Source organism: Vidua chalybeata, chromosome Z, assembly GCF_026979565.1.
Source record: "Vidua chalybeata isolate OUT-0048 chromosome Z, bVidCha1 merged haplotype, whole genome shotgun sequence".
Classification (NCBI taxonomy): domain Eukaryota; kingdom Metazoa; phylum Chordata; class Aves; order Passeriformes; family Viduidae; genus Vidua; species Vidua chalybeata.
The window spans coordinates 22,574,046-22,596,762 of record NC_071570.1 but is presented as its reverse complement, the minus strand read 5'-3'; the positions used below and the strand labels follow the sequence as shown (position 1 = coordinate 22,596,762).

At 39.4% G+C, this 22,717-nt stretch overlaps 1 protein-coding gene across 2 annotated transcripts in view; it reads left to right on the top strand.

Annotated features, from left to right (window-relative positions):
- Positions 1 to 3,858, top strand: part of LOC128782505 (uncharacterized) — a 34,916-nt gene extending 31,058 nt beyond the window's left edge. For both annotated transcript variants that reach the window (XM_053932877.1, XM_053932875.1), the window contains exon 7: positions 1,669 to 3,858. In XM_053932877.1, the coding sequence (XP_053788852.1) occupies positions 1,669 to 1,857 (189 nt within the window). In that variant the 3' untranslated portion in view covers positions 1,858 to 3,858. The remainder of the gene's footprint in view (positions 1 to 1,668) is intronic.
- Positions 3,859 to 22,717: the final 18,859 nt, after the last annotated feature.

Sequence of the window (22,717 nt, the reverse complement as noted above, 5' to 3'; positions counted from 1 at the left end):
TGCTCTCTCCTGGCTTCTACTGGTTTTCTTTAACCAAACATTCTTATTCCTTTTGTGCTTACTTTTTACCATTCTGAGTACCTAGAAGGTATTTTTTCCCAAAGACCAATATTCTTAATAGTAGTTTTTTAAAACTTTAATTTTTTGATTGAAGCTGCAGACACTGTTGCTACGTTGAATTGATCAGGACAGAATGTTCTAGCTGCTTCCTATTATAGCTTTGCTGATAACAGGAGGTGTATCCTCAAGTTTCCTGGAGGTACTCTGCAATAACTGCAAGGCATTTTCTTTCCATCTTCTGTTGTCATACAGGCTAAAAGGACACATTGCTCCTTCTGTCAAAAGGTGGTTATTGCCAACGCTGTAATCTCCAGCAAGCTGGTACCCTTAAATGTGCTCCTGCTTTTCCTCAAGCAGGAATTCCGTTTCCTTTTAGAGGTCCCCTTAAGCAATGACAATACACCAGACTAGTCAGAGTTATAGATCTGGGAGGACATGGGCAGAGTTATAGAACATGGGCAGAACAAGATTGTTCAATGAGGTCACTCAAAGGGAAAGTTAAAATAATTTGATTATGATATGTTCAGTCTTTCCCAAAAGATGCTATAAATTCCCTGCTCTCTGGCAGGAAGTTGAGTTGGGGGGAACACAAATCTCAACCTTCTATTAATTAATGTCCCACTATTAGCATCAGGTAACTATTCACACAATATTCTCAGTTACTCCTTTGCTCAGTGCACACAGGCAGGAGCAGGGGCTCATACCCCCACCCCAGCAGGTTCCATGCAGCTGTGCGCAGTCACACCCAGGGGTCCTGGTTTCAGCAGCTGTGCTCACACACATTGCCCTGTAATCTCTGTCCAGCTACAGCAGTCGATTGCATGTCATGTGCATTACACGACCTGTAGGTGGAAGAGGAGTGCTGACGCTGGAGGAGTGCTGTAGACCACGGGCAGGTTCAGCAGCCTTTTGGTGCCCCAAGCTTAACAGTTTCTGCAGATTTCAGCCCATACTATTCCTCTCTCTGGCGTGACTTTTTTTGTAACTGTTTATCCATCCCCACCCTGAGGTGCCCAGTCAGCCCAAACACATACGCACCCACACACACACAGAGTAGCTCTTTAGACAATAGCTATTGTTCCAGAGATGGATCTTTTTAAAAAGTGCATTGGAAACTGGAGATAAACAGAAAAGCCACACGTAATAGAGTTTAAGTTGTTTAAGAGTAATTTCTACAGTAACATTCTGATTTTACTTCAAAGGGGGCAAGAAAAACTGTGGATTGACATTTTACTGCTAGTGTCAGTTGACAGGGTAGGCCTAAGGTGAGAAAATAACCAGATGAAAAACCTAAATTATCATAAATACACTGAGGAAACTGTGCTGGTGTTTTTGTGAAGCAAAGGAATGGATCTATTAGTCTGATATTACTCAGTCTTTGAGGGACATGGGTATTATTTTTATTCATAGTTATCACAGAATCTATCCCAAAATTATTAGTTGTTGCCTAAGGTTTATTTAAAAATTGGTAAATATGAGTCACTGGAGAAAAGCATAACAAGCATAAGTTATAAAAAAACCAACAACATACATGAATTTTTGTCACATTTGACGTTATAGAATGGCATTAGAAATACAATGTGTTTTTCACTTTGTGTATTTTCATAGCTGAGTGAAGATAATAACTTTTTCATCATGCATTACCAAGGAGATTCAGTGCAGTTCCAATGCTATGAAGATAGAAGTTACTATCTGTGCGTGAATGATGACTCACTTGATATTCGCAAGCTGGAAAACAAAGAGCCCAATGAGGACAAAAATTTTTACTTCAGGGTGTCATATTTACAGGAAAAGTAACTTGTCTGCCTTTCAGTGGCCTAAGTGCCCATACAGCTCCTAAGAAGATGAGGAAGTTTGAGATCAACTAATTTCTGTTTGAGCTAAATTTTTACATTTTCATAATTTCTAAGTCATCAACGTCCTTTATTTCTGTACATTCAATAGCAAAAGAGGAAGGCCAAGTTTGAAAAACATACTAACTGATCAGTCTCTGTGTCTTACCTACCAATTATGTTTTTAAGGAAACAAAATATTCTGGTGTGGGAAAATATATGGGGGATATTTCAAAGATGGCAACAAAAAGGAACATATTTGAATATGATCATAAAATGTGCCATTAGTTCTCCATGTTGTAAACATTTTACTTTTTAAAAAACTGTCTCTTATAAGCTCACCTGAATGTGCAAAAAAAATTTCAGAAGTTGTTAAATGCATACATGCATAACCTGATTGACTGACTTGGAGAAAGAGTCAGAAAAGGAGTCTTGGCTCTATCTGTGAATAAGGGAAGATGCTAGAAGCTAGAAGATGTCTCTGCACCTCTAGCTCCAAGCCAGCCCATATAGTCCATTATGCAATTTCATCATCTCTCCAGCATGGCAGCTCTGTAAGAAAATGTACACAGAGCATCAGACGCACAATGTGCAGGCAGAGGGAGGGAGGCACATTGAACTGATGGGCCATAACAGATGCCAGCAAACACAGCAGAAAATTTCTCTGACATATTGGCTTCCACTTCTGAGTCATAGAGGGAAACACAATCACATGTTCAATTGCAAAGCAGAGTGCAGAGTCTGTATTCTTCAAATAGCAAAAATCTTTATGTTGGTTATAATGCTCATTAAAGAGAACTTTTAAGTATTTTCTAAATAATACTTACAACCTCTGGACCTGCCAAGAGTTCAATAAACTGCCAAGAGTTAACATGAAGAAAAAAAACCCAAAATTATGGATATTAATTTACATTAGAATCAAGTAACTTAAACTAGTTAAGATGTTGCACAAGAAATAGATTCAGTCATAGTAAGTACATTAATTTCAGTATCGGATACACTAACACTTCATAGTCATACATTTATTATTGGTAGTGTAATCCCCTCACTAAATTACAGAATGTGCTAGAAGTTGATGAAAAGATGACAAGTCACCATAAAGCTTGTATGAAGAATATTAATTAAATCAGCATTGCTGATATAACCACAAAAGTAACATTTACCTCAGTTAAATTTGAATCTGTTTTATAGTTAAAATTTAAATTATGGTTATATGCAGAATTTTGTACTTTTACCATGTGCCACCTTAATTAATTTTGAATTTTTGATTTTTTTTAACAATTCAAGGGAAAATAAGCCCTTATGGAATACAGCAGTGGTAATTTTGTAAAATGTTGGATTTGATATCTAAGGTAGTAATATAATTTGATGTCTTTTCTCATAAATCACAGTAAAATCATACAACTTCATAACTCTAAATGTACATAGCAAAGCAAGTTAAAAAATTCTCTATCCTAATCTTTGCTGAAGTCTTATTCTGATCATAAAAATCCCTTCACACTCACATTTTCCAGTTCCCACTAATCTAAGTGTCTTGTGAGTGGCAGATAAATTTTTAATATGTGAGGTCGAAATCATATAGAAATTTTATTTTAAAATAGAAAATTAAAGCCATTTCAGAATGGCTTTCATTTTTAGCCTTTCAAAAAATATAGTTTCAAACACTTTACAATAAAATCCAATGTGTCTAACATTTGAATATGAAATATAATTTGTATTTTGCTGTTTAAAACAACAATTATATTATTTAACTTTCATTTAACAGATGTGATAATTATTAAACTAATAATATAAATATGTTGCTCTTGTATTTCTGCCCTTCTAAAGCTGTGCCTTCAATAAAGTGCTGCATTTTGCTTGCTTAGACCAATGTAATGCAAGTATTTTTCATATATTACTTATATATTACTTATATATTCTACATATATTACTATGGTATTTTGACCATATTTGTGACTGCCTACAATAAAACCTGTGTGAAGAACTACAATAGGTGTAAAGCAAGTGATCTTTCTCTGTGTTACATACACTTCCTTCATTATAGGGAGCCAAAAGAGCTAGAAATTAGAATTAGAAATTCTCATTTTTCTTGCCTCTATTTGGCATTTTCAAGGCTATGTCTGCATGTGATGGTGTGCCACCACTTTCCCCATTTCTGCTCAAGCGATGGCCACCAGTGATGTTTGTGGTGCATCTGACTGATAGATGCAATAGTTCAGGGCCATAACTCTCGCTCAGCAGCCAAGGGCCATAATTATTGTTCAATATTCAGTAGACACTGAATGTCTCTACAGTCTAAACAAATTATTACAGTCTCGCATAGGGGCAATTGCAACACTGCTGAAATCTGTAAGCAATCCAAATTATGCAGTTTCAGTTAAGGATATTAAGTAACACAACATCTCAGTAGAAGGACTCATTTATGCCTCTTCCTTGGTGTTAAATGCTCACCTTGCACTCACAATCTGACATCAAGGGTTCTTTTTTCTTAGATAAGATGATGTGGTCAGGGTGCCATCACAGTAAATACAATACTTGTGTATCTTGTACTTTCCAGCTGATTCAAACAGAAGAATACTCTCCCTTGAGTATTGCTACTTTTACATATACATGGTATGAATTTTGAAGATAAACAGACATTATATTATTGTCATTTTGCTTTTGATTCTGCTTGTCCATAATTTGTCTAACCAAAGAAATCATAGTTTGTGTGCTTTGAGTGTGACTCCCCATATTCCCTGTTAATACAAAGAGACTGCAGAAAGGAAGATTCTCTACCAGCCCCTCCCTTCATTGCCTCTGGCAAATTACATGGGTAAACTGGTGCCCAGTAACAAGACACAGTGGCTGCTATTGTACAGTTCCTTGAAGTCATCCATCTCTAGCACCATCTTGTGGCCTCTTGTAAACCGCTATCCACATTTCATTGCATCATTAAGCTATTAAAAGTTCTCATTTAGCTGAAAACAAAAAATATATTTCTTTTTCCAAACCTCGATATTAATTTCCAGATTACACAGAGCCTAGATCTCCTGTGTCTGGAATGACTAAAGGGTGCAGTCTAACAGGTCAAGGAAAAAAACTTTTCCCCTCTATTTGGTATTTTCAAGACTATATCTGCATGTGGTGGTGTGTCTCCACTTTCCCCATTTCTGCTCGAGCAATGGTCACCAGTGATGTTTGTGGTGCATCTGACTGATAGATGCAATAGTTCAGGGCCATAACTCTTGCTCAGAAGCCAAGGTCCATAATTCTTGTTCCACAAGGCAAAGGCACATGACAACCCCAAGTACAGCTGCTGTAAGTCAACCATCCTCCTCCACAAACAAAGGACAGCCCAGGGCCCATTGATCTCTCCCATGGGACAGCAGGCTGCAGCCAGGATCTCCTCTTGGGCAGGGACACCTCTCAAGTTTACTCCTCAAGACTGAGAGATTCCTTGTTGTAACAGATCCTTGGTATGTGATCAATAGGATCCTAAACTTTGAAATCCTATCTAAGTGAGATAAAGGATTGATTGTGTCCATGGCATCATTCAGACATGGACCAAGTCTGGGACTAAGTCTGGATGCAGCTGCATGGAGCTCCCCTCATGAAAGAAGTTTAGAAAGCAGCAGGGTCCTTTCTGAACCTCTGACTCAACAACAGGGTCTCTGATAGTTCTGCCTGACCCTGTCCTTTATGCAGTAAACACTTAAGAGCTCCTTGCCATCACATCTGATTTAACAACTCTCACATTTACTATGAAACTTTGGTAAATCACTAGTTTAGACAAAAAACCACGTTGCTACATCTCTGCTACAAGTGCAGTGCATCAATCCATCCATGACACAGCAGTACTGTGTTCAGTTTTGGGCTTTCCAACATATACTAGAGCAAGGCTGAGCAGAGGCAAGAGAAAGTGAGGAGGATGGAGCACCTGAGAAGGAAGAGCTAGGACAGCAGTTTTTGTTTACACTGGAGATTAGAAGGAAACTCATCACCTATCTGTAGGGGGATTGCAGAGAAGATGGAACAAAACTTTCCTTAGAGGTGCACATCAGAAGAACAATAAGCAGAAGTCATAAGTTAAGAATTTTCACTGCCTGTAAAGAAAAAGAAAACCACAGATGATTCAAGAATTGGAGCAAGTTTTGTGATTACAAAGTATTAATCTTCTAATTTTTTTCTAGATTCAGTAGAACAGGGCTCTGTGCAACCTAATGCTGAAGGTAAGCCTCTTTGAACAGGTGGTTTGACAAAATGACCTCCAGCACCTCTTTCCAACATAAAGTATCTTATGTGTCTTAGAACTCACAGAGCATTTAATCCAAAGAGTGAAAGAATTCAGTAGAACCTACACAAACACACAGATAAACAATATAAAAGAAAAAACTAAATCCTGTCGATTTTATCTCAAGGCACAATGTTTTCAGGATTACATACAGTCTTAAGGCCAAGAGAAAACAGATTCAGAGTCAGAAAAAATGTCATCACAAGTGAAAGATTGCCTCTTGATCTCCAGAAAAGTCAGATCAAAACACGTAGGCTATTTAAATGCAGAACATTGTATAAGGAGAACAAGGGGTCATTTGGAAGATAAAAGGTAATTGCAATATGATTAACAGGAATATTTAAAAGTTAGTGTCATTTTACTTGATTGTTTCTGACATAGTTCTTGCGATAATTATCTTCCCAATATTTGAACGATCTCAGTAAGAGTGTTTCACTAGAATTAACTCAAGTCTGCAGTGTAAGGATCCACTCCATTCTCCATCCCAACAGTGAAAATAATGAATAAACTATAATTTTGCTAAAGAAATCAGAATATACATTAGGTATTGTAACATGGAGATCAGATAGACCTAGCTGCAAGTGTTGCCTAAATTTCACATATCTGCAAAAATTACTATCAGAAAAATTAATTTTCTGCAATTAGTGGATTTTTCTCTTATATATATTGAAGCTGGGGCCAAATATAGGCATGATATTTGCTTAAACATTAAGATGACCTTTTTGGGCACTATAACAGCAAACCTGACATTTTCACTGCTTTCTCATAAAATTATTTACAAAGAGAAAGCCACAAGATTTTCAGTGTTCTGGTGAAGCTGTTTGTGTCAAGCCTGGTGTCAAAGCAGGTAATGGAAGCAATTAGCAAACATTGATAGAAGAAACAAAATTGTTGGTTAATACATCTTTCCAGCCAGTTTATTGACAAAGGGATTCTCAGGTGTTTTACAGAGACTAAATATAAGAAGTACACAAATAATGGGGCAAGGAAGTTTAGAAAAAAGATTTAAATTTGAGAGAAAAAACACAAAAGAATTTTTTCCTGATATCTAATCGACACCTACTGGTTTAAATTTGAAGCTATTGCCCCTTGTCCTGTCACTACATGTTCTTACATAAAAAAAAAAATCTCTCCAGGTTTCTTGTAGGCTCCCTTCAGGTACTAGAATGTTGCAATTAGGTGACCCTGAAGGCACATCTTTTCCTGGCTGAACAAACTCAATTCTCTCAGCTTCCTCACAGGAGAGGTGCTCCAGCCCTCTATCATTTTGGTGGTTCTCTCTGCTTCACTCCAGCAGGTCCACGTCCTTCCTCTGCTGGGACCCCAGAGCTGATGCAGCACTGCAGGTGGGGTCTCAACAGAGCAGAGGGGCAGAATCCCCTCCCTGGTCCTGCTGCTCACCCTGCTTTGGATGCAGCCCAGGACATGTTTGGCTTTCTGGACTGCCAATGCACATTTCTGGGTCATGTCCAGCCTCTCATCCCCTAGCACACCCAAATTCTTCTCAGCAGGGCTGCTCTGCTCTCTTCATCCCAGCCTATGCTCATACCACAGGTTGCCCCAATCCAGCTGCAGCACCTTGCACTTGGTTTTCTGTCCTAGTTTGATCCCAGCCAGCAGCCAAACCCCCACTCACTCTCTCATCAGTGGGACAGGGGAGAGAATCAGAAGGGTAAAAGCTGAAGAGCTCAGGGGTTGAGATAACAGTTTAAAAGGGAGAGCAGAAGCCATACACACAAGGAAAGTAAAGCATGGGATTAATTCAGTGCTTCCCGTGGGCAGGCAGGTGTTCAGCCAGCTGCAGGAGAGATGGGCCCCATCACACACAACAGTGACTTGGGAAAAAAGCCACCGCTGCTCCAAATGCCCCCCAACCGCCGCCACCCCCTTCTCCTTCTTCCTCTCACTTTATACACTGAGCATGATGCCACATGGTCTGGAGTATCCCTTTAGTCAGCTGGAGTCACCTGTCCTGGCTGCGTCTCCTCCTGAGCACCCCCAGTCCCCTCCCCAGTGTGGCAGTACCAAAGCAGAAAAGGCCTTGGCTCTGTGCAAGCCTGCTCAGCAGTAACAAAATTATCTCTGTATTTTCAGCTCTGTGTTCAGCACAAATCCAAAACACAGCCCCATACCAGCCACTGTGGAGCCTTACTCTACACCAGCCAAAACCAGTATTCTTTGTTAGACCTTGTGAGATTCCTAAGGATCCACTTCTCAAGCTTTTCTAGGGCCTTCTGAATGATATCCCATGTTTCAGGTGTCCTAACCATATCACTCACCTTGATGTCATCTGCAAATTTGCTGAGGGTGCATTCAATCTGTTTGTCTATGTCATAATGAAAATATTAAATAACACTGGTCCCCATATGGACCTCTAAGGCATACCACTTGTCACAGATATCCATTGACCACAACCCTCTGCATACCACCATCCAACCAGTTTCTCATCCACCTAACAATACACTGAATAAATCCATCTGCTTTCATTCTAGAAAGAGGATATTGTGAGGGCCTGTGTCAAAGGCTTTACAGAAGCCTAGATACAGGACATCTGTCGCCCTTCCTTTGCCCACCGATGCAGTCACCACAGAAGGTCACTGGGTTGCTCTGGCAGGACCTGCCCTTGGTGCAGCTGTGCTGGCTGTCCCAAATCACCTCCCTGTCCTATGTGTGCCTTAACACAGCTTCTGGGAGGGTGTATTCCAGGATCTTCCCAGACAAGAGGTGAGGCTGACAGGCTGGTACTTCCCAGAGTCCTCCTAACTTTTTTGAAGGTGGGTACAATGTTTTCCTCTTTCCTGTTACCTAGGATTTCACCTGAGTTCCAAGACATTTTCAAATATCATGGAGAACAGCCTGGCAAATACATCAGCCATTCCCTCAGGAGTCTGGCATGTATTTCATTGGGCCCCATAGACCTCTGTACACTCATGTTCCTTAAGTGGACATGAATCTAATCTTTACTTACAATGGGAAGGACTTTGTTCCCCCAGTCCCTGTCCTACTGTCTATCCTCTCAGGAGATGTAGGAAGAAATGCTGCCCTTGAAAATTGAGGCAAAATGATATTGAGTATCTCAGCCTTCTCCTTATTCATTGTTACCAGTTTCCATCCTTATTTATCAGAGGGGGTCACCTTCTTTGGCCTTCCTTTTGTGGTTGACATGCCTGGAGAAGCCCTTCCTGTTATTCTTTGTGTCCTTTGCCAAGATAAATTCCTCACTTTGGACTTCCTCACCCTGACCCTGCACAACCAAACTTGATCTCTTCCAGGTCTCTTCAAGCTCCTCCTGGGCCACCCATCCTAGCTTCAACTGCCTGTCCATTTGCTTCTTTCCCTGCAGTCTGACCAGCAGTTCCCTACTCAGCCCTGCTGTTCCTTTGCCTTCCTTGCCCAGTTTCTTGCTCCTGGGGATTGCCAGCTCTTGCACTCAGTGGAAGACTTCCTTAAAGACCTGCCAGCTCTGTTCCACTGCCTTGTCCCTGAGGGAAGTCTCCCAGTGGATCTCACTGGCTATCTCCTTAACAGCTGGAAGTCTGCTTTCCTGAAGTTCAGGGGCCTAACTTTGTTCCTCACCTGGCCTATACCCCTCTGGACTGCTGGGCTGCTGTCTATTCCTTTGCTCCAGAAGGTATCCCTCATGCTTTCCAAGAGCCTTCTGGCTTGCCTGCAGCTTGCTGTGCTGCTTTCCCAGCAGATTTTGGGATGGTTGAAGTGCCCCAGCAGACAAGAGCCTGTGAGCAAGATGCCTCCTGTAGCTGGAGCAAGAAGGCTTCATCAATAGGGTCCCTTTGATCAGGGGTCTGTACTTAAAACCATCCACAAGGTTCCCTTTGTTGCCTCGGTCCCTGATCCTTACCCACAGGCTTTTGACCTGCTCGTGGCTGCTCTTCAGAGACAGCTCTTCACACTCAGTCTACCTCCTGATGTAGAGGGCAACCCCTCTGCCTCTCTCTTTCCTCACCTGTCTCTTCTGGAGAGCCCGTAGCCATCGGTAGTTGCACTGCAGCCACAGGATTTGTCCCACCAAGTTTCCATACTGGCACTTGTCACATGAAAAGGGAGATTTTCTCAAACCCTTAATGTTTGATTAGTCCAGGAAAGCTGAGACCTTTGTGCCTGACCAATCTGTCAATGTCTCATTATGGGGACCCTTCACTGAGCCATTCACCAGGCTGGAGGGCGGTTCAACTGACTTGTTTAGGGTCACACGCCAAACAGAGACACCCCGTCCTGGGTCTTCTTACCTTTACCCACTGCAAGTGACTGCCAGTGCCCTTGAAGGAGTTATATTACCCCTTTACAGAATAACTCTATTTATTTATATAATTGTGACAGGTCAAGGTTCAAGGGTTGCTGGTGATAGTATCTGACTGTGAAAACATATTCAAAGCAATATAGTAATTCAAACCAGTATACTAACAAACTTTAATCCCTAATAAAAGCTAACTTGAGATGATGATTCAGCATGCATTAGAGTACAGCTCTTACCCAATTGGCATCCCTAAGGGGGAGACAAAAGGTTCGGCCTATCAACTGACATCAGAAGTTGCAATGGAATCTTCCCTAACTTCTCGCTCTTGACTCATACTCACTTTATACTACTTCTTCAATTTTATATGAAGAGTAACTTTAATCATATGTCTTACTCAGTGACAAGTGGTCTTACCTTGGGGGTGGATATCTCAGTATAGTACCTGAAGCAATTTTGGGATGGGACATATGTCAGTCCTCGGAGAGTGATTTCACCACAGTTGCTGATTCAATAGCAGGCCATCTCCCTTTATCTCACCCACCACCATGCCGATTGTCTTTGGGGGCTTCCCAGTCCTAATGGGGCTCTGGCATGTTGTTGGGTGTCCATGAGCTTGGCAATCCCCTTGTAGAGCCCAATCTGTCCCTCACACCTGGACTGACCTTGTGTGCCACTGCTGCTGCTTGCCGACTAACTAGAGAAACAGAAACAGATGAGACCAAAAAGAAGAAGTATAGAGAAGAAATACACACAAGAAAAGGAAAAAAGGATAGCTAAAAGGTACAAAATATGGGGGAGCAAGAAAAGTACATTTTTGTTACTAATAAAATTAGAGCAGGATAATGAGAAGTAAAATAAGCGCCTTAAAAAACCTTCCCCCTACCCCTCATTCCTTCCCAGCTTTACCTCCTACCCCAGCAGTGCAAGGAGACAGGGAATGTGTTTTATGGTCAGTTCATGACTTGTGGCTTCTGCCACTGCTCAGGGAGAGGAGTCCTTCCCCTGCTGCAATTTGGGGTACCATCCCATGGAGACAGATCTCCATGAACTTCTCCAATGTGCATCCATCCCATGGGCAACAGTCATCCCTGGAGTGCTGCAGTGTGGGTCATTCTTCCATGGGGTGCAGTCCTTCAAGGATAGGCTGCTCCAGCATGGGAGCAGGGCCCCTCCCTCCATAGGTCTCCCATAGGGTTGCTGCCTCCTCCCAGGTATCCATCCGCTGCAGCATGGGCTCCTCCATGGGCAGGTGGATCTCTGCTTTCCCTATGGATCTTCATAGGCTGCAGGTGGATCTGTGCATTCCCCATGGATCATCATGGGCTGCAGGGGCACAGCTGTCTCACAAGGGTCTGCACCATGGCCTGCAGAGGAATCTCAGCTCTGGTCCTCGGACCACCTCTCCCTCTCCTTCTTCACTGATCTCGGTGTCTGTAGAGTTGTTCTCACATGTTCCACTCTGCTCTTCTCTAGCTGATATTAAAATTGTGCAACATTTTTTTGTCTTCATTTCTTCTTAAATCTGTTATCACAGAGGCATTACCACCATTTCTACTTGGCCCAGCCCTGGCCAGATGCAAGTCAGTCTGTGGAGCCACCAGGGACTGGCTCTGCTGGGCATGGAAGAAGCTTCCAGCAGCTTCTCACAGAAGCAAGCTCTGCAGGCCACACACGCATATACACACACACATCCCCCCTGCTACCAAAACCAGGCCATGCAAACCCAATACAGTTGTTGAAACTGGAGTTTGCAAAGTGTAGCCTGGATACAGCACAAACCTCAGTTTTTGCATTAGATGAAAAGAAGAACTCTAAGATTGGTTACTGATGGTCAGATGGATCTCCAAGTCAGCTGTGGATTAGCCAAAAAGTTCTGGTGTTCATCACAAGAAATGAGTAAAATTTCTGCCTTGAACAACAGAGCTGAATATGTGATTTCTGGAAGTCTCTTCTCACCTCAGTTGCTCTATGATAATTGCTGATGCACCTATTCTGTAAGAGGAATTTATGCCAGGGAAAAATGCTTTTGAGAGGAGCCTCAAAGACATGGAAATAAAATATAAATATTTTGGGTGAGAATAAAGCATTTGTTCTTGTGAAATTTTCCTTTCAGAAGGACACTGAGATAAATCTTCAAATATCAACCTTGAGTGATCTTTTTGTTGGTAGATTATATTATTGTAAGAGTTCTAAAATATCTTCTTCATTCTGTGTCCAGTGTTTTCAGTATTATCTACTTTTTTTAGAGATAACTGAAAAATTCATTCTGACAACAGTCAGAATCAGTGCAAATCAGTGATGACAGCATCGCTGTCTGTACTAAAACCATAAATTCAGTTCCCAAACTCTCATTGTATTCATACAAAAACACATTTCCAAGATATATCTGGGTATGTATTGTGTTCCAAACATACTGATTGGGTGAAAATCCTTACCTACTCCTCATGCTAGAATTGTAAAAAAGGAGGATGGTTGAAGATGTGGAATTGTAAACAGTGACATAACCTGCATTAGTATAGCTTGCAATAACACTGACAGTTCCTTAATCTGTTCTGAATCAGTTTCATAAAATAAAGGTAGATAAATAAATAAAGGTTCATTGAATAAGTTTTAAATAAACTATAGACAGAAAAACTACTTAGCCAATATCAGGCAAATCCATAATTCTAACTTATGATTCCCAGATTCCTATACACATTGGTGTGGTCTTTTTCTAATGAAGAATTGAAGCGCCGTGGTATGTCTGACATCCATGTGCAGTCTCACAGGTAAAGAGTAAGATTCTAACAGCTTTTCCATATCTATCAGGAAAAAAATACTTTAGAGGCTGAATTCTAAAGCAAAGCAAAGCAAAGCAAAGCAAAGCAAAGTGTCTTGTGAATGTGTCAATCAGGATTGATTTTGACATTTTAGTTGGCTTTTCAAAACTGAAATAAAGTAATTCTGTATGCTTTTTGTTCTAATGAAACATAACAAGTCACTGGCAATAGTGGCAACTTCAACCCCAAATATTTTTTTGAAGTTAGTTTTAATAGATTAGGTGATCAGCAATGTTTAGGTATATGTATACTATATAAAACTCAATAAATTTAGAAGGTTTTAACTGTGGACACAGATTAAATGTTTGCCAGCATTGTGTTAGAAAGTTACATATATGATCCTAATTATATAAAAAAAAAATTTAAATTAGTAACTTTATCTGCCTTTACTGTAACACAGAAATTATTATTGATAGAAATCCAGACCCCAAAGAATTGGTGAATTTAACAGCAGGTTCATGCATGCTAGAAGGCAACTGAAACTTGCTATCAAATTAGTAGTTGTCAGTCTTCTAATTGTAATCTACTTAGGCAAACTCTGTTGAAGTAAACCTGATCTTCTCTTTTTAAATGCAGCTTTTTTTTCCTTCAGAGAAACAGAGAAAAATTATCTACTGCAAACATCTGTCATGAGTCATTAAGCTATTTGTAATACTTAAAAAAAAATTGTTCAATTTAAGTTAATATGCCTGTGAAATATACACAAGAAATGCTGGGAATTTGCATTTATTTTTATTTACAAGTTGAGATACACTTTTGAGGGACCCATTACAAACTTTTGGAGTAACAAATCCCAAATAAACATGTCAGTGAGAAGCAAGGGTTTTGTTTTTGGCAAGGAAGGGAAAGTGATTTGGCCTTAAATAAAAGCAGTCAACCACTCAGTGAAGGGAAGAATTCACACAAGGGGCATACAGAGAAAGAGGGTTACAGGCTTCTCATGGCAATTAGAACCTGCTGATGTGTTCAACACCATGATGCATTTTTCCTTAAAAAAAAATTTAAAAAATTGGTTTGTTATAAAACAACTAGCAGATTAGTGTACTTTGTCTTATTACACATAATACACATTTAACCGTGGTTTTGTTTTAATTTTAGCATTTAAGCTACATATAATTGTCTTAAGTCTGTTACAGTAATTTCTGATAGGTGGTAAAGATCAGGAAAATGAGCTCAACTTTACACAGCTTTCCTCTTGATTACTCAAAACACATTTAAGGCTTTGATGGTTTTGAATTGACAATTTAGAAACACTGTTGCACCATATTCTTATTATAAACTTTCTGCAAATCTAAGTGACACTGTATTTAGCTTTGCACTGAAGAGTGTACCTCGGGCTTCAGTCCTGTAGTCTTTATGGCAGGGCATTGTATTTTTATGGGAGAACAGATGCTATAATTATGTTCTGTTTTGTCTTTTAGTCCTGTTAAATTTTTGAAAGCATTATTTTAATTCATGATGATGAAATCTTTTTATTTAAAACCTAAGATTAATCTCTATCTCTTTGTCAGAATTTTTCAGCTTCTATTTGGTAATACCCTAAACCTAGTAGTATGACTTGAATTTGACTTTCAAATTGAATTTCATAGGGCCAGGAGTTTACCATGGATTGCTGAAATTTATGAACTATGTGTATTAATACATAACAACCACAAAAATGAAAGTGACCAGCTGAGCAATAGATTCTGGTTATAAAATTAGAGACATAGTAGACATTAAGTTTCTAGTAATTTAAGCCAGAAGGACTTTTATTCTTTATGCTTCCCCTTAAAATTTAAAATGTACTAAAATCCACAAAAAATATAATGCTCCACAGGAGCATGTCAGACAAAGAAATGCACTATAACCCCCATTCTTTCTTGCCTGAAATCCTAGTATCTCTATCCTTTGTTGTACTTTCCTATAACATCTGACCTTAAACAAACATCTAAACAAACTCTGTTGGAATAACATTTCAGCAAGGTCCAAGTTCTGATGATGGGCCTTTAATCATTTAATAAACACAAATGAAAGAGTTTACACTTTTAATAGCTCTAATAAATATGTGTTTATTAACAATAAGGATAAGGTAGGCTGCTGACAAGTGATTCTCCCATTCCTACACAAACTAGCTAATCTGTGGGCAATTTTGTGGCACTGTCACCAACAAACAGAAGAGCCACTGTTTATCTAATGCTGGTAGGAGACCAGGTATGCTAGTATTACTGCTCTGTTATACCAAATCATACACCTTATCAGCATGAGATATCTTTTTGGCAAACAAAGAAGTTATTGGCTGTACATTGAATTGTTAATTTATAAATGGTCAATATTTTATTACATAAATCTACTATATGAGTTCCTTAACTGTCATTGAGAGCAGAAGGCATTCTGATGAATGTATTTTTGGGGAGATTAAGACAGAGAGATTGCATTATCAGTTATAACCTGAGATATAACATTGACACTTGTAATGCTTTTTAGCCAGTCCCCTCCTCCTTGGGGGATACAGCACTATCCTTTTCTGTGGTTAGGAAGACGACCTTATTGCTGGCATTTAGACTGTTTTTATCTTGTTTAGCACAAAGAAAATAAAGATATTAACAAGGCGACTTCTATTAAAAATGTGGTGGTAATGAACTCTGTTGTCCTTAATGAAGACCTGCCTCACAGTCCTCTATATTCTACAACTGAACTGTTAATTTCAGGTACATTTAAAACAGCTAAATACAGCTGCTGCTTAAGGCAGTAGTACTGCCACTATCAGTTTCCTTGGGTTTGAATGTTATGCTTCCACTTGCATTAGAACACAAATATTTTAAATACTGCTCTTAAATAGGGCAAATCACCAATCACATTTTTACCAAAGTGATGCACACTACTAATGCCTGAGACAATTGAAAAATAAGGACAATAGTTTTCTTGGCCAGATAACCAGTGTGGGGTAACATGGCTAGGAAGTTGGCATGTGGAAAACAGTGGTTCTGAGGTTTTTCATTTGAACCTGCTAGTGTTGGCTGAGGCAGACTCAGAAAGGCTTTAGGGCTACTGTGAATTACTGTTTCTCAGATCTCCTAGAAACAGTTCTGCTTCTTGAACCCTTGCCACTTCAGCTACACAATGAAGACTGTAGTTGAATTCACCTCTGTTTGAATGGGTTTTTAATATAAGAGAATAACCAAAACATGAAAATACAGCACTAAAGCCTTGTAGATGCAGGTCAGATGCAGTTGTAAAACCTGAAAGAATTTTACCTTATGTTTTGAAAACAATTTACTTTGAAAGTAGGTAGTTAACTGGAATGTGCTTTCATTGGCTGAAAATTTAATCTCAAAAATAAAGAGCATCTTTCTCAGGGTACACTTTGAAAATGTTTTGTATTGGCCAGTAACTGATTAGTTGAGCAAACATAAGTCAAGTATTTGGTGCTGTCTCATAACCAGAAGTCTAAGAAAAGATCAGCTATTTGTCTTCATTTTTAGCAGAAGAATGGGAAAATTATAAGAAAACTGAAACCCGAGATGGAAAGATCATTTTTACTGTAGATGCTGGAAGAAGGAACTGCTTTACATTCTCATCTAGCAGTCTAGTTTATATAGTGTAGCTGCTCATATAGTAGCTGTGAATCATATAACATTCTGGCGTATTTCTAGCAGTAAAAATATATGAATGATATATTGTCTATGTCAGAACAGTCATTTTAGTTTGTTTATCAGTTTCAGTACTTTATGTTCTCAAATTGCCATTTTTTAAAACTGTTATTACATTTTAAAGGCAGACTTCATCACCTCCCCCAGACCTTTGCAAAGAATTCATGAAGAATATGTTTTGGACTACTTGCTTCCTCTCAGTTCTCTCGGTAATCAATACAGAAGGTCTATTTGTTGATCTTTCCTCCCTCAACATACAAAATAGCCCAGCACTGGCAAGAAACTGTATTCCTGTAGCCAAAGCTACTCTTCCCAGCCTGCCCTCTGCCCCACACACCACCATCCCCCACCCCAAAAATAAAAAGAAAAAAACCAAACCAAACCAAACCAAACCAAACCAAAACAACAACAACAAAGAAACAGAAAACTAGAAAAGGAATAAAATCACCATGGAAAAGGAGAAACCATTCTACATCTGTTTTGAATTATCAGGAAATGTGTCATGCAGAATATACTATAACAGGTCTGAAAACCTTTTTTCAAACAGCAGCATTCATTGTGGTAGTCATGTAAAGAATGAGAAACAAACTTCATTTAAGAACACCACCTGCTCAGTTACCAGCCAACTATCCCCAAATTACAAGTCAGTAAAAAGCTGAAAAAGGAGGGTTTCTCCTGAAATACATTATTTTCAACTGCTTTATTCTTGATGACAATTAATTATTAGTACTAGCATAACTATACAGAGAATTTTTTAATCCACTCTTTCTCTCTGAAATATAAAATAACTGTATTTTGAATGCAACAAGCAGAAAACACATTTAGATAAAATAAGGGAGTTCTTACAAAATAGTCCAACAATCAACTGCAACAGTAAAAAAAACATGATTGAGACAGTTTTACAGATTTCTGAGCAGTTTTCAGACAAAGCTGAGGAAGACAAATTTGAGCAGGTCTTTTCTTGGTCCAACAGGCAAATTTGCATAGACCTATAAGGCAAAATTCACAACAGGAAATTGTTGACCAAAATTATGTAAGGCTTTGCAATGCTATGTTAATCAGAGGCATCCTTTGTATACTACAGCATAAAGAAATTATATCCTGAGCTACTGGTGCTACTGCATATGCAGTTCCCAAATTTGTATGTGCATTTGTTTCAGGCTTGTAAGAGACTTGTGGGCTTTCAGACACAGTAGTAAAAGAAATAAACAAATTTAAAAGAGTCATTAAAACATCCTGAAAGACCTCAAATTTTGTACCAAATAGACACTGAAGTAACAAGTAGTATAATCTATGCTTCATATTGTATTTGTAAGACAAGAATATTACATTTTTTTAATATGATGGCAATATATTTTTTGCTCATTGTGGAACCACATAAATTATTTGATATTATAACGTAGCTAAATTCAGCAGGTTTTGCATACATACCTAGACTACTTATAAAGATAATCCAAAATTTGATTTGCCTATAATTTATTAAAATGTGAATAAAAACTCTCAATGTTCTAGGACTTACCTGAGATAAAAAAGTTAAGAACAGGCTTACTTAATAAACTGTACTTACAGTTATGTCAGATGAACTTAAGCAAAAGATTCTGTACTAAATGACAAATTTGAGTGGTAATCAAAAGAGAAGCAAGCCTCAGAGTATCATTCCATACACAGAGCAACAAAAATTTGAAATCCATCTCTAGTATTGTGAGTTCTTACTTTTTCAATTGATAGTTGCTTTTTTTTTTTTTTTTTTTTTTTTTTTTTTTGTGATTATATCTCACATTACACCTATTTAAGACATTCTTTGTCAAGGAACAAAGTCAAGTGTTTTTACTGAAGACCCATCCCTGACCAAGTTCTGATGAGTAAATTTTATAGGAAAAAAATCTACTATGTGCTAGATTATTTGCAATAAAGATAAAAATCAATCTTCCTTTCAATTAATATTTTCTCCAAGCTTAGAAAGGAGTGGTGATTTCTTCTTACTCCTCGAGCTATAATGTAAATTTTTCTGGATTACAGACCTTCAGCTGCTGTAAGCATTAGAAGTCATCATTTCCGTTACTTTTTAGTTTCCTCTGGTAAGTGAATATATCATAGAAAAACCATCCATAAATTAGCTGTAAGATCTTTCAAAAGAATCTAAAGAAATATTTAATGAGAATTTGGAAACTTTTTAAATTCAGTTAAAATGTCACACACTTAACATCAAAACCATTAGGATTAAACTGTATTTCAAATAGAAAGCAAAGGATTAATTAAATGTCTTCAAACTTCATTCATTATTATGTGGTAGATTTCCCTTCCCATTATATAAACACCCCAGAGCTTGGTGTTCACAGCTTAATTAAATGAGTATTTAGAAAGTGCAGCTCCATACCCTGATCTTCAGAAATTTTTACATTTCAGGGAAAATTAGTTCTCCACAACAAAGACAAAAAGTAAGACAGAAACTCCCCGGTGATTAGTCAATTTTAATTTCTCATGGCTGTGTGTCTCACTAGAGCCCACTGGATGGCTCTCTTACCACTGTCAGGGTTTGTACTTTGAGCACTATGTATTCCCCTCATTGCAACTGTGTTTGGTGACTTCCACTGTCTCGGGAAGCTGCTCACAGTCAATGAAAAAGCATCTCCACTAATGGTCTGTGGGTTTGCAGCTGCAAGGTGTCCCCCAAAATATCGAACAGCAAGTTCCTGTAGAAAAGAGTGCCTTCTAATATGCAAGTGTAAAAGATAGTTGAAATATTATAAACAATGGTTAAAAAAAAAGCCCAAATGAACCCAACCCAAAGAAAACCCCAAACCCAGACAATATACTAGGAAAAAAAACTTCAAATAAATAAATAAACAAATAAAAAATGAAAACAAAACCAAAATTAGATTGGATTCTTTCATCCTCTTATAATGCACCACAGAAAGAGCTAGACATAGTCATCTCAGCACTGAGTAATCCATCCTCCTCAGAAACCTTGTAAAGGCAACAGGACAAAAAAAAAAAACCTAAGGAACAGAAGAGTGTTGAAAATGCTCAGTTTAGGGGAGTCAAGGATAACAAAAAGGAGAGGTGTCATCAGAGTACATTGATGATAAAAGTTTAGTGATTCCAGCACAATGGTTGGCAGAAGCCCTCTTTCTTATAGGCCCCTAGGATAACCTGGGACAAGAATGTTCTGCATTTTCTGTGTAATGAGGAGCAAATATGAACCATTTAGAAATGTCTTGCTCATTCCTGCTTTGGGTTGCAGATAGTTCATTAATCTCTTCTCTGATAGATATTCAGGAATAGTAATATTTCTAAAAAGAAAAATCCTGTTGCCACCAAAAAGTACTTGATGAAATTATAATATAACTTTCTAGGGGTAAAATTGTTATCTCCTTTACAACTTTATAAAATATAAATGTTTAGATAAGCAATATTTGTAGCTACAGCCAATAAAGACCCAGCCCTGAACTTGGCAATATACACAAAGTATAATAAGTACTTCTGAAGGCGTGTCAGCCATAAGCAGAAGAGAAAGAAAAAGTAAAGAAAGTGTAACTCCCACCCAGCAATGAGCAAAGTGATAAAAACAGATAGTAGAAGGCTCAACAGATTGAAATGCTCAACTAATTTTTTGCCTCAGACCTCTCTGGCAATCTCTCTTCACACACATTGACTGGATGGAGCACAAGGGAGGGAATGGGGAAAAAAACCCTCTCCCACAGTAAGAGAGTATCAGGTGTGCAGCAGTTACTTGCTACAACCTCAAGCAGCCGAAAAGCCCCGACTAGCGCTGCGTTTGTGAGACCGTAGCTGCCATGTGAACAGGCACTCTAGGGTTACGGCATTCACCTCCCCGGTAGTGCTGAGTGCTCCGGCGTGGGTAACGCAGCTTTAGTAGCTTCACGCTGAGAGGAAGCGAAGGGACAAGAGAAGGACACTTTGCCTGTGGGCCCGAGACCTTTTATTCTCCCATGCGTGGTCTGAGTGAATCGCCCTCAGAGCATTGCAAGGCAAAATGGCAAGGGGACAAAGGAATGCATTAGATTAAATAGGGGATGGGTGGACAGGGGTGGAAACCCCCCTTGCCCAATAGGGACAGACAACAGAGGAGTGACATGGATTATGACAACCTATGGGAACATAACAGAGGTGGGTACAGTGTTCTGGAACAAATAGAAATGCAAAGGTGGGGTGATGGATAGAGAACTTTCATGAAGACAACCCCTGACTGACAGAACCTTGTAAGGAGGAAACTGTGTGAGGTGAGAAGATTGACATGTCTGAGTGACAAGAGCTCCTGTGGTAAACAACTTGGAGCAAACCATTGTGAGGGAAAATAGGGGTATAAGGAACCAACCTAACTACCATTAATAAAATCCCTAACTAAACCAACCCAACCTACAACACAGGTGCTTGTGACCACCTGACAAACCTGAATGTACATAGGTATGAGATGAGATGCATCCCAGAGACCTGAAGAAACTGGCTGATGCAGCAGCCAGACTACTCTTTGTGATAGTTGAACAGTCATGGCAGTCAGGTGAAGTTCCAGGTGACTGGAAAAAAAGGAGACATTTCACCCATTTTTTAAAAGGATAGAAAAGAGCACACTGGGAAGTACCACCCTGTCAGCCCCAGATCTGTGCTTGGGAAAATCATGGAACAGATCTTCCTAGAAGCTGTGCTAGGGCACATGGAGGACAGGGAGGTGATTTGAGAAAATCAGCCCTGCTTCAACAAGTACAAGCCTTGATAGACCAATGTGTTGGTCTCTTGTGGATATTCTCAGTTCAGTCAGAGAGAAAAGAGAGAATTCTCCCAGGCCTGGCCTGGGAAAGTTAGGAGAAGGAAAGAAAGCAATTATTATCTCTCTTTTATGTTGTTTATAGATATGTTCTACCACAGTGTGCTATTCATAGTGCACCAATGATGTGAAAGGTTTTCACTTTGAGACCAATCATATTTCACCTTAGCGATCCTGGTTATAAAGGGATGCTACTTTCTGCTAATAAACATTATTCTTTTGCCTTCTGAACTGTGTATTTTTGTCCATCCCTGCCTCAACAGTGTCAATCTCTTACGATGGAGTGTCTCCATCAGTGGAAAGAGAAGAGCTATGGATGAAGTTCTTTAAGGTCTTTTACATGGTGCCCCTAGAACAGCCTTCCCTCTAAAGTAGAAATATATGGTTTGATGGATGGACTGTTCATTCCATAAGGAACTGACTGCGGGATCTCATCCAGAGAATAGTGGTTAATGTCCAAATGGACATCAGTGAGAGGCAGTGTCCCTCAGAGGTCCTTACTGGAATCACTACTGTTTCATATCTTTATCACTACATAGACAAAGGGATTGAGTGCAGCCTCAGCAAGTTTATTGACAACACCAAGCTGAGTGGTACAGTTGACAAACCTGAGAGAGGACGCCTTACAGAAGGACTATGACAGACTTGAGAAACAGGCCCACAAAAATATCATGATACTCAACAAGTTCGAATACAAGGGCATATATCTGAGTTGGGGCAGCCTCCAGTATCAACAGAGGCTGGGTTGGATGAAGGGAGTGAGAGCAGTCGTGATGAGAAGGATTCACAGATGCTGGGAAATGAGAGGCTGGACGTGACCCAGACATGGGCACTCACAGCCCAGAAAGCCAAACGTGTCCAGACGTGGGCTGCATCCAAAGTAGGGTGAACAGCAGGGCCAGGAAGAGGATTCTGCCCCTCTGCTCTGCTCTGGTGAGACCCCACCTGCAGTGCTGCATCAGCTCTGGGGTCTCAGCAGAGGAAGGACGTGGAACTGTTGGAGCAAGTCCCAGAGGAGGCCACCAAGATGATCAGAGGGCTGGAGCATTTCTCTCATGAAGAT